This window comes from Schistocerca cancellata, chromosome 5 (assembly GCF_023864275.1).
Source record: "Schistocerca cancellata isolate TAMUIC-IGC-003103 chromosome 5, iqSchCanc2.1, whole genome shotgun sequence".
NCBI lineage: Eukaryota > Metazoa > Arthropoda > Insecta > Orthoptera > Acrididae > Schistocerca > Schistocerca cancellata.
The window spans coordinates 501,689,235-501,701,384 of NC_064630.1; the positions used below are offsets into that span (position 1 = coordinate 501,689,235).

The 12,150-nt window shown below is 40.6% G+C and overlaps 2 protein-coding genes across 2 annotated transcripts in view; one reads left to right on the plus strand and one right to left on the minus strand.

Moving 5' to 3' along the window:
* Window positions 1-1,407, minus strand: part of LOC126188989 (uncharacterized) — a 29,872-nt gene extending 28,465 nt beyond the window's left edge. The window contains exon 1 of the mRNA XM_049930784.1: window positions 1,281-1,407. Coding sequence (XP_049786741.1) covers window positions 1,281-1,368 — 88 coding nt within the window. The 5' untranslated portion in view covers window positions 1,369-1,407. The remainder of the gene's footprint in view (window positions 1-1,280) is intronic.
* LOC126188632 (dual specificity calcium/calmodulin-dependent 3',5'-cyclic nucleotide phosphodiesterase 1-like) overlaps window positions 1-12,150 on the plus strand; it is a 590,211-nt gene that overhangs the window by 160,172 nt on the left and 417,889 nt on the right. The gene's annotated exons all lie outside the window — the stretch shown is intronic.

The window sequence follows — 12,150 nt, forward strand, 5'->3', positions numbered from 1 at the left end:
GCGTTTTCACCAGGACATTAAAGTGATGGAAAAACGTTACCAAGGCCGCTGGAACACCAACATGATGAAGGACTGCTGTTGGTCACTTCACCGAGAAGTTCAGCAAGCGACTCATAGTAGAAAAAGCTACACAAGAAGCTTCAAAGAAAAAAGAGAAACAAAACACAAACCAATTCCAGCTGACAAGTGAAACCTCTGTTAACACATATCATTGTTTTAAGTAGATTACTGTAAATACTAAACATGCGCTTATGTTGTAACAAAGCGTTTCATTAATTTCCCCGTTTACCGTATAGCATAATATTTCTATATTATATAGTAAAAAGCATATTTCTCGAAAACTATGGGTGATACAAAAAAACTAAGGCTAGCTTTGGATTCAGTTCATAAAAATCTATAAAGATCAGCTATCAAAGCAAAAGACGTTTTCCAAAAAAAATTTTCGTTGGCCTGTGTTGTTATTCAACATTCGTTATTCCGCAAATAGAGATAAGTGAAGTGCTTATTTAAACATTAAAAGACCCAACTCGTATGTAATGCATCAGTGCACAGGGTTTATTTCCTAAGAGCGTCTGCGGTCTACCAACTGAAAATCAGTGTAGCCGATACAAGTATCACGGGTTCGAAACCCACATAGGCTGCACTTCCTTTTTACTTTAATCCATTTTACATTTCGTTTCTGTAATTAATGTAAATAAAATACTACATTAACGTACCTGAATCGAATAAGATACTTAAAATTTTAATGAAATGTGGGTTGAGCAGAAATCGCAACAAATATGTTCCGATTTTAACTGAATCTGGAAGACAAGATTTTTTATTTTGCAGTCAAATAAAACTAAATGTGACATAAAAGCGGAAAAAATGAAAGGGAAAAATGAATTAGGAAAAATGCAATGATCGTATTACTCTTTACCTTTACGTCACAGCTGACCATTACTACTATTCTAGATATGTTTCTGTAGTAGGTCTAGCAGTCAAACTGTAAATGCAGATCTCCGCTCTTATCCATACTAACTACTCAAATTACAGTTTCCTAAGTGTACTGGCAGTACGTTACAGTTTTTGTTTACATGTGAAACAACACCTCCGAACCACTGAACAAACGATCCAGCGTCAAAATCGATCATGAAGTCACCAAACACTTGCAATCAATACAGGAATGGCCGAATTTGCTGTCGTCAGACTTAGATCCGCGGGTACACTATACACGTGATGGCCTCACGCCGTGTGCCGTTAATGCTGGAACAAATACCATTATGAAACACCATTATACTCACGCCAGTCGTTACAGCTGGTGGTTACGACAGCTATAGCCACGATGAAGACAACTGTGGCGATGGAAGCGCTAGCCATGGCGAAAGACATTCCTGGTGGCCACTGCTGCTAAGCGACCCTCGTTCTGCAATAGGCCAGTCTCTGAAGTCGCATATATAGGAGCGGCAAAGCAGTCCGCGGTCGCACCTGCGCTGTGTGATTCCCCGACAGCCGGCAGCGGGAAGTGCTTCGTGGTAGTCTAGCTCACTGGTTATCTTTACAGGCACTGCCAGGCACTGTGAATGCCAGAACACAACAACTTCAACCAGTTAGACACCTACTGTGGCTTAGTCGCCCTCCAAGAGGGCGAATCTTTCCGGCCTAGCATATTGTTTATAACAGTATCATTTTGACTCATTTCTCGTTTTCATTTAAAAGACGTTTTTGTTGAAGAATGCCGCGGCTGTTTTCATAAATTTTACTGTAGGAAATACTGCAACCATCTACAAGTTTTCTGAAATTGTTTTTATTATACCATTACTAGTTTCGGTCCTGAGCCCATCGTCAGATGGTAGCGACGACTTGCCGCGCGGGATTAGCCGAGCGGTCCGGGACGCTGCAGTTAGGGACTGTGCGGCTGGTCCCGGCGGAGGTTCGAGTCCCCCCTCGGGCGTGGGTGTGTGTGTTTGTCCTTAGGATAATTTTGGTTAAGTAGTGTGACCTTAGCAGTTAAGTCCCTTAAGATTTCACACACATTTGCACATTTTTTTAGCGACGACTTCTTTTACATTTATTCCTAAAATATAATAAAATTTTTGTGATGCATAGGTTAGAGAAGGTTTTATATTTTTGTCCTAAAATTTATTAAAGTTTTCTTGATTACATGATTTTACATTTATACATGCTTCACACATTTTACTTACATCCTGAAAAGGCTTCCTTCACGTATAATAGAACAAAGGTTTGATTTTCTTTTTCAGTACTTAGTGATCAATGAACTGAACTAAAAACAAGATGGCGGATGCATTTGTTTGCTTTGGCTGCTGACGTAATGTCCCAAAGAACACGTTATGTATACAGATATGTTACACTTCTGGAGTTACTTCAGAGATACTTCTACGTAGTACAGGAAATTTTATACGGTTAGACATTTAATAATTTAGATTTGAAAGGTGCTGGTAATGGCCAAGGAAGAATTTTCTCTCTGTCAATCAATTATTGTTTCCATCGTTTCAAGTTATAGGATTTTTATGAAATTTTAGAGGTACATTTGGTTTTTCAATGCTAGTTGATCATTCAGTGTGCAGTCAGGTTTATTTTAGGACACAAATGTAAAATCTTCTGTAAACTATGCATCACAAAAATTTTATTATATTTTAGGAAACAAATGTAAGAGATGTCAACGCTACCGTCTGACGACGGGCTCAGTGTGGAACTAGTAATGGCATAATGAAAGATTTCAAGAAAAATTATAAAGAATGTAGCAACCAGTCGCGGAAACATAATTTATTTATCTTGTTGCAAATAGATTTCGACTGATATCAGTCATCATCGGTGCTAAAAGAAATACAAGAGACAGAGCATAGACAACAACTGCTTAAACAAATGAAAAATTGACAATAAAACATAGTTACATCAATTGTAACATATACAGATAATTGAAATTACAACATATACACAGATATCTGAAATTAAAATTCAAAGTCATAACATACCATTTTTCTAACCGATACATGCCGTAAGTAGAAGTACTGTCCTTGGCAGATTTCTATCATGAAGTGACACATCATAAGGTCAGCACTACAACAAGACAACATGAGGTGGCGACACGTTGCAATAAACTTATTTGTCATAATGACGAAACCGAATAGTGGTATCAATGGCCATCTGCCGTTCTACATACGAACTACAAGTGCATCAGAAGGCACATTTATGTTACTTCCAATAGATGACGCTACATTGCTGAATGCACAAATCCAAAATTCACAGAGTTCAGGTAAAAATTACAGTACGATATTACTTAAATAATGCGATTAACGAAGTGTTGCGCATTTACAGTACGATATTACTTAAATAATGCGATTAACGAAGTGTTGCGCATTTCCTAACTTTGTGTTAATGGAATCATATTTTTAGCGAGTTTATCTCTTCTTACAATTTTGACGATCGTAGTATTGATGTATATATTTAATTTGTTAGTATCATCTGACAAACAATATTTCAAACATTTTCACTTGTTGTAATTATTTAAATTGGTATTATCAATTACATTCACTGTGTAATTTTTTATAATTTTATGTATTCCTTGTTGCTTGTATTTTACATTACTTTGTATTTTACATAGAGGGCGCTTATACCTTTTGTATCTATATTTTATTGCCAATTTTTTCGTTTGTTAAAGCAGTTGTTGTTTATGCTCTGTCTCTTGTATTTGTTTTAGCACCGATGATGACTGACATCAGTCGAAATCGATTTGCAACAAGATAAATAAATTATGTTTCCGCGACTGGTTGCTACATTCTTTATAATTTTATATTCCACGGTCGCTGTACAGAAAGGGAACCTTATGGAGCCCAACATTCAAAAATTTAGAGAAAACTTGTGGCTGGTTGCAGTATTTCCAATCATGTCATTTAAAAGATATTCCGTCGGCGTGTTCTCGGATCTGAGGAACGTCATCATTGACTGATATACGCGGGTGAAACCGAACTCCACCAGCAAAATTTCACTGGTTGTTCAGAGACGTGTTTTGAGTATTTTGCCGTAAGTGGCCTGTAGTCTCTGGGGTTTCGCTAAAAAAAAAAAAAAAATGCGTTTCCTGAGATTTATTAGCGCCGTATATCTTTGCATCTGTCTTGATCCTCTGTGTGTCTATTTCGTAACAAATTTGTTCCATTCACTCGCGGTAGTCAGTCAGTACCGCACTGTTCTGTCTCGGATTTGTTTGTCCAGCAGCTTTCGTTGCACAGTAACAGTCATACACATTGCGTTTGGGACTGATCGACTTATGAAGAGTTGGCTGATTTGCACCCTGCGTGTGGTTGCACTGAATGTTACGGAAAGCAGCCCAACAACCTACACCGAGATGATCCCGCAGCGACGGTGACGACTTGACAGTGTACGTGTTTCGCCTGAGGGTTTTAGGACCTGTTGTATGTATTGGTGGTTGTATATTATAGGCTTTTTCGCTGTTGTAAAGATAAACTGATTAATTATGCCTACTTTATTACTCTGCAACTTGCCGCCGGAGATCACGGGTCGCTTATACTGTAATACATAGTAGGGGCACTAGAAAGTTATGTGATACTAATTTCGGCCTCTCTGATTTAAAAAAGACCCTCACGTATACCAGAAACAATTGCAGAAGTCAAGTACCTGCCACCTTCCGCATCCCGTCTTCCGCTAGTAATTTAGAATTATTTCCCTATGGATACAGTGAATGAGCAATTTACCGAGCGAAGTGGCGCAGTGGTTAGCACACTGGACTCGCATTCGGGAGGAGATGGTTCGAACCCGCGTCCAACCATCTTGATTCAGGTTTTCCGTGTTTTCCCTAAATCGCTTCACGCAAATGCCGGGACCGTACGTTTGAAAGAGTATGGCCGACTTCCTTCCCCACACTTCCCTAATCTGGTAGGACAGATGACCTATTTGGCCCCCTCCCCCGAATTAGTCAACCAAATAATATTTACTAAAGTAACAAGCTTTCAGCTTGTAGGTAACATTTTTTTGGGCATAAGAAATGTTGAGAATAGCGACTACTTCGTCTTAAACTGGTGGTGGACAGTCGGTCAAGCTTGATCGCCAACGGCGTACGGCCTTCCTTGTCTTGCGAGGGCGACATGGGGCGGAGACAAGTTGCCACCGCGGCTGGCGATTTGCTACACCAGGGCACGTTCTTCTTGTTTTGTAGAAGCGAACTGTCGGCTGCATTTCAGGTTTTCTGAATAAAGGGACATAGCTAAAGGGTGCTGCCACAACGATTGATTACCAGGAAGCTTTCTCTTCTTCCGTGGGAATGTCCAGTCAGCTATTTTCATATTTCTCTTAGGAGGTTGATACGAAGAGCCAGTCTCCTCTCATCTCTTCGGGTGACCCTGGTTACGTGTCTTGATTCGCTGATGCAAATATAGGTACTTTTTTCTCATAGGGACATTACAAAAAACAGAGAAGTGAAGTCTTTTGACACTGCCTGCAGATCTCAACTGGCACAGATTCTGCCTTCCGATTCTGCCATCAGATTTCATTTGTCACAGACGCTACCTTCAGACTCAGCCATCAGATTTCAATGGACAGAGACTCTACCTTCACACTCTTCCAGCAGGTATCAGGTGGTACAGACTCTGCCTTCACACTCTGATGCTGATTCTTCATCCGGTAAGTACTGTTTAGATCCAGTGATCGACGTAGAGCGAAAGTGGATAGGATGTAGGTTCAAGTAGACGTTATTAATTCTTCAGGGTTTTTTTGGGGATGCGTGATTTATTCAGTACCTGATCGTTTTATTATTTCTTTTCTCTGACTCGCAAGTGGATCTACAGTCATTGTACACACATTTTCGCAAGATTGCTCATGCAGTGCCAAGTGCGTACCATTAACGCTTTGCGTGTCTGATTAACATCTCCCTCCCTTCACCATGATCAATGAAATTTTTCCTGCACCACTGGTGAAACTAAATTTTTGCGAGATCCTTACAGATGGTAATTTTCGTTTTGTTTTACCAGTTCCCTTGCGAGATGCCGGCTTCTAGAAACTTCATATGGAAATGGTACTTTACGCCCCCTCCCCCTTTTCTAACTCCGACTTTTGTTGTTGCACATGGATTAAGAAGAAACACGAACTTACTGTAATCGACCCTGCAAGTAGAGTAGAAAAGAGTTTGGCACCTGCAATAATTTAATTTGATAAAGGAAAGTTTCATTAACGTAGTGAGAAATGAAAGGGTTGCTCTATCAATCAACCAAATGAAAGTTCTGTCCAAAATAACAGCTCGATTTATTATGACTAAACTCATAATAATAAACAAAAACTCATGAAACATCTACAATACGTCAAATTGGATACTCAAATAAATGCTGTGAAGGTAAAGTTGTCCATAAACTAGATTGTGACATTTATGACCAAGTAGTATGTGGAGCCAATTACTTGCATCTCAAATCTTAAGAGAAACACCCAGTGAACCCAACCTTAATTGCTGTTACAGTAGTGAGAACTCAGACAATGAACACCCAAGACAGAACCATGTTAGAAAAGACGGGAATAGGCGCGCTCTGCTGAGCTCTGATTGGCCCTAATCTGCCAGTGCTGCAGACATACATTACCAAGCTGTTTTCTTAACTGCAAAGACACGATCTGGCATACCGGAGGTGATGGCTGGTTGCTTCGACGTCCCGTCATGGTGATGATAATGTCGCGAGTATAGCCAGAAACAAATTATCCTGGTCTGGTTGTTCCAGATTAAAGACTTCCTAGCAACACAAATGCGCCTCTGAGGGAGACGAAGAAGGCTCGCTACACAATCACTGACGGTACAGTGATTGATTTTAACAAACGAAGTCACACAGTAACTCTGATACAGTCAACTTTAGCCAAAACTGTTCAAGACTGACAACATAGGCCGCTTTTACGCAGAACGCTCAATGGCCAACTGTACTCGGAAAGTTACGTTGAAGTCGAAACTTCAGCAACTTCGTCAAACAGTTACAATTAAATGAAAGTATATTAGACAGTCAACAGAAGGCAGGCTGTCCAGAGCAGCGAGGGCTCAGTCTTGTAACCTACTCCAACCAAAAGGCGAGAGCCGACTCCCTCAAGAGCACCCATACAAACCGAATACTGAACATTCCCACCTCAACGACTGTGGCCGTGGTTCAGCGTTCCAATCAGCAACTCGAAAACCGGCGGAAAATTCCACTCTATTGCCGAAGCACTAGTATTCCACCAATGGAGATACTTGGCGCCAATTTCTGCGCCGACTTTGCTACGTCACGGAGCTCTCCCCTGAACAAGCCCATCACAGTTATGATTTTGCAGAAAACGCAGATATTTGCCCGCTAAGACTGCCTGAGAACACAAGGCATTCCCACGCATCACTGGTAGCCCGTCAGAAAGTGTTTTCACTAAGTTTCTGCAAAGTAATGGAATCTCTAGCCCCAGCCGCTCCTTCAGGCCCCTGTGGGCGTGTCTCCCCCACTCTTATGACAATGTCGGCGTCTGGAAAGCATGCACTCGACTCCCTCACACCCGTCGGCATAATCCTTTCAAGATCAGCAGAACCTGCCTGTCACCGGACCATCCGGGTGATGAGAGACGCTGTGTGGGAAGTCCGCGTGTGAAGCAATAGCAACTTTTCACCACATGCAATTAGAGAGGAAAATATTCGTATCTTCTGAGTTCTCAATACTAGCCTTGTAATGACAATACTCGGCTATACTTCCCCAGATTGAATTACTCAGAGTAAGATAGAAATATGAGAGGGGGCAAGTCACTGAACGCATCTTAAAGACGTGCGACCTCTCACCCTGAGACCCACTGACAAATGCTTAATATATAATCAAGTATTCCTTCCCATGTTTATTTTTTTCTTTCTCACATGTAAATATCGTTTATGTTTCTTTTCTCATTTGTATGCTCATGAAAACCAATAAACTTGGCATATCTGGACTTGTATCTTTTCCATAGTTAGGCAATCCCTGCTTCTATCATTTAATAATTCGTGCACGACTGGCAACCGTGGTTCGTTTACGAGGGTCATTCTGTGTTATCGATTGTCCGAAATTTTTGCATTACATATCTGAACGCATAGGGAGTGTTCTGAGTTTTAGAAAGGGCAGAGAAGGTCAGCTTGAAACTGACAAGTTAAGTCATTGCTGACAATCGGCCACTTGCATGCTTCCATTTTGAATAGCAATGTGTAACAGCATGAAGAACTTAAGAAAAACCTATTACACATTTATTATTATCTTAATCCCCGATTTTTCTGCAGTTTTATGCTTCTGTAGGTAAGCCATATTGATTACTGCTCAATAGTTTACATTCATTTAACTCAGAACAATCAAATACCAGCCAAAGTTGCAAATTGCAGTTTTTTTTTTTATTCGATGATTGGTTTCGGGCCGGGACCCATTTTCAAATCATCGTAACAGACAGTTAAAATCGTGTTTCCTAAAATATTAAAAAGATGTCAAAAACATATACGTGTCACAAAGTGCGAATCATTAGTAACAGCAAATACAGATAAATGTAACTGTTCATTTGGCACTTCATAACACGTATATATTTTTGCCATAGTTTTCGCATTTTCGGAAATACAATTTTGACTGTTTGTTACGATTATTTGGAAATGGGTCCTGGCTCGAGAAAATAAAAAAGTAAAATTTGCAACTTTGGCTGATTTCTCGTTGTACTGATTAACAGAAGTTGCTGACCCACAATTATTCTAACATGATGGAAGTTCGTATTCATTTATTTTTGTCGAATGCCTCTTTGTTTCACATTCTCTGGACAATAGCAAATAACGAATAAAAATTTAGATCTAAAAAATAAGAAACAAAATTATTAGTTGCGTCTTATGCATTTACCATAATAACAACATTCAAAAATGACCAATATTTATGTGAACGTTGAAATGTTCTTGTAATGCCTTGATCTTCGCCTATCTAGTGCTGCACAAATTCACTGTGCCTAATCCGAAACATTCTTTTAAACTACTACATCTACATCTACATTTATACAGTAACAAAATCTGTAACAATTGTTTTCTTACATATCATAACCCAGTTCTCCTACAAATATCTGCTGAGAAAGCCGACGCTAAAATGTTCATTAACATCAGTGGATTTAAGTTCTGACTTGAGTTTGTTCAGTTCAGCAGACTTAATCACAAAGAAGTATCCTTTGTAGTCGATTTTTTCAGTCAGTATAATAATTACCTATAACGTGGTCTTATTATTGCCGATCCCGACAGCCTTCACGAACCCCCTACTACCCAGTGCTACAATATCATATATGTTTGACCGTTCTGACTCGGGCATTGAGCCGCCGCGATAGCTTTTGCGTATCTTTTCTATGAAACAGGGAAAACAGACAGAAATTAATCTCTGGTTTGTCAAATATTCTCCAGTTTCACCTCATACGGATTACCTAAGGATGGCCGCACTTTAAATAGTTTCACGAACTTTCGCGGCGAAGAAACGTAAATATCATTCTTAGCTTTTTGTTGGTGCTGCAGCACCTTTTTACTTCACTTTGCTTTACTTGTTCATATGTTCTGCCGTATTGGTATGGATATTATATTACCGAAGCCCACTTTCATTGCCTCGTTCAGTGGACCCACAGGAAAGTGGCGGTTCCTTCAAAGACGCCATCTGCGAGCAATTATTAAAATGTCTCTCCGTTCCTCAAGGATTTGGGCCACCTCGGTAGCAGCCGTACCTGCGCAGACTTCGCTTAATTATAAGGCTTCATTGTCTTTGGTAAGCCCGAGGGAATCGCATGGACTGCTGGAAGCGATTAACGAGGCAAGTACTGGAGAGGAATTTACCAGTTTAATTGCTCTTACTGTAAGTTACTCTCGTTTCGGGTCCTGTCGGAAGCTGGGCGCATTTTCTGCCCCCACTCTTTGCGACCTGCACTTCAGCGCTATGGACATGGTAGACTCAAAGATGACGCTCAAAGAACAGTTTTTTGTTAAAGCCCTGCCCTAATTTTCTTCCTTTTCCCGTGAACACGCTGTAATCAGGAAGAACCTGAAAAATTCTGTCACTTTGTTTAGTTACCGCATCTTATCAGACATTAGTTCTGATAGAATAATTTCACGAAGTTCATTCGCTCTAGTGCTACATCTACCACAGAAGGTATAATCTTACAAAATAGCCATCCCTCCGAACGACCCCACATCCTTCATGTCACACTTTCAGCTCGTTCCGTATTTCATGCAAACGTCACCGCAAAGACTCCCAGATGCATTTCCATTTCACATTCTCCCGCTCTAACCCTACCATATGCAGTTTATCTAATCCTCCTGCAACAAACCTCCATTACAACAATAACCTGATCCTCTCTCATTACCCAAAACTGGGAATAAAATCTTACGAATTCGGATCTCCAGCTTCCAGCATCAACTTCCCTTCTGCGCCCCATTCTCCCTACTTTTGATCCCATCCCGCAAAACTGACTACCAACAGATTGTCATCGAGCCTACAAACATCATCACACAAGAACCATCGCCTTCCAGCTAATCATCCGCGGCACTACGGTCTCCTACAAAACGCTCAGCACTACATCGTTATCTGCTTTTAGTTATATAACGTATAAGTTTTCATCTTTTTATGTTTTCATTTAACGTCATTGACATAAGTAACTGTACAGCTGAAGAGTATTTACTCGCCGCTGCCAGTTCTCCCGTCTTTAGGGATAATTAGTGATGACAAAGAAGAAAAATCCTTTAGAGCCAATCAGCTTCAGTAACTAATGAAACAAGATAGTAAGACGAGTTTGCAAGTAGGCCTGGAATTGAGTAATAAAAAGGATAAAATAATATATAATCAATAGGTCAAAAAGAAAAGAGTACTTATTAGTTATGTAATAGAACAGTCTTATGATTTTTTTGTGTTTGGAACAGTTGAAATAAGCTGCAGCAAAAGAAATACAGTGCTTTTCGTTCAATGAACGCAGCTTTAGAAACTAAGGCTGCAGCGTACTTGAGACGGAAAGTTTACGATTACTCTGCATAACCATTCTTGGCTCATAGGAGTCAGACACGGACTTATAATTCGGTAACCCTTCAGAAGCTGAGAGTTGCTCCGAAAGAGTTGTAAAGACGCATGTTAGGAATTATCAGACGAGACGTAAAGAAATAGAACATTGGACATTGTGGGGTGAAAGGCATAATTATGATAGTAGTATAAATGAAATGGAGGTGAGCGGATGATGCGTGGACGAAGGAAGTCCTCTACTGTTTTCTGATGTGTAAAAAAGGATCTGCAAGACGACATGATGGTACGTGCACGATCGACTTTTGCAAACATGCACGAGCAACGTAGAGACGAAAGGGGGGAATAGTGTAATACATGGAGCGTATGAGCGTTGCCTTTATCCAGTAGTGGATATCGAATGGCTGACATTGAAATAATGGCAGTGATGATTGCATGAGCATTCGTTCGAACTCCTTTACTTGAATGGACGTTCCGTCACCACGTCCATCTGAACGCAGCCACTTACGAGCTGTATGATGCATCCTCCCATAAAACTTAGCACGTTTCTAGCTCCTTAACTATAAATTAATGGGCATTTGATTTAAAATGATTTATACACGCCGGCCGGAATGGCCGAGCGGTTCTAGGCGCTTCAGTCTGGAACCGCGCGACCGCTACGATCGCAGCTTTGAATCCTGCCTCGGGCATGGATGTGTGTGATGTCCTTAGGTTAGTTAGGTTCTAAGTTCTAGGGGACTGATGAATTCAGAAGTAAAGTCCCATAGTGCTCAGAGCCATTTGAACCATTTGATTTGTACACAGTTTCAATGCTACGCAAATAAAAAATATTGTATTCTACAAATTAGTATTACTCATTTCTGTAACTTCCTCAAAACTAAGTCAGCACATATGCTCCTGTCTTCACTGAACAGGTAATGCAGTCCCAGCAATATTGTGTCTCCCTGCACCTTTGGTCAGAGACCAGCAGCAGTTGGACTGGGAAACTGCCGTCCCACGTGCAGCATGCCGTTGACACGACAAGACAAACAGCTGCTTATGGAGTGGCGCCATGATCAGGAAGCATGGACTCCTCATGTATGGCAACGCATTGCGTTCAGGAATGAATAGCAAGCGGTTCTGCACTACCCAGATGACCATTGTCAGCGAGAATGGCGGCGACCTGTGGAGAGGTCTCATA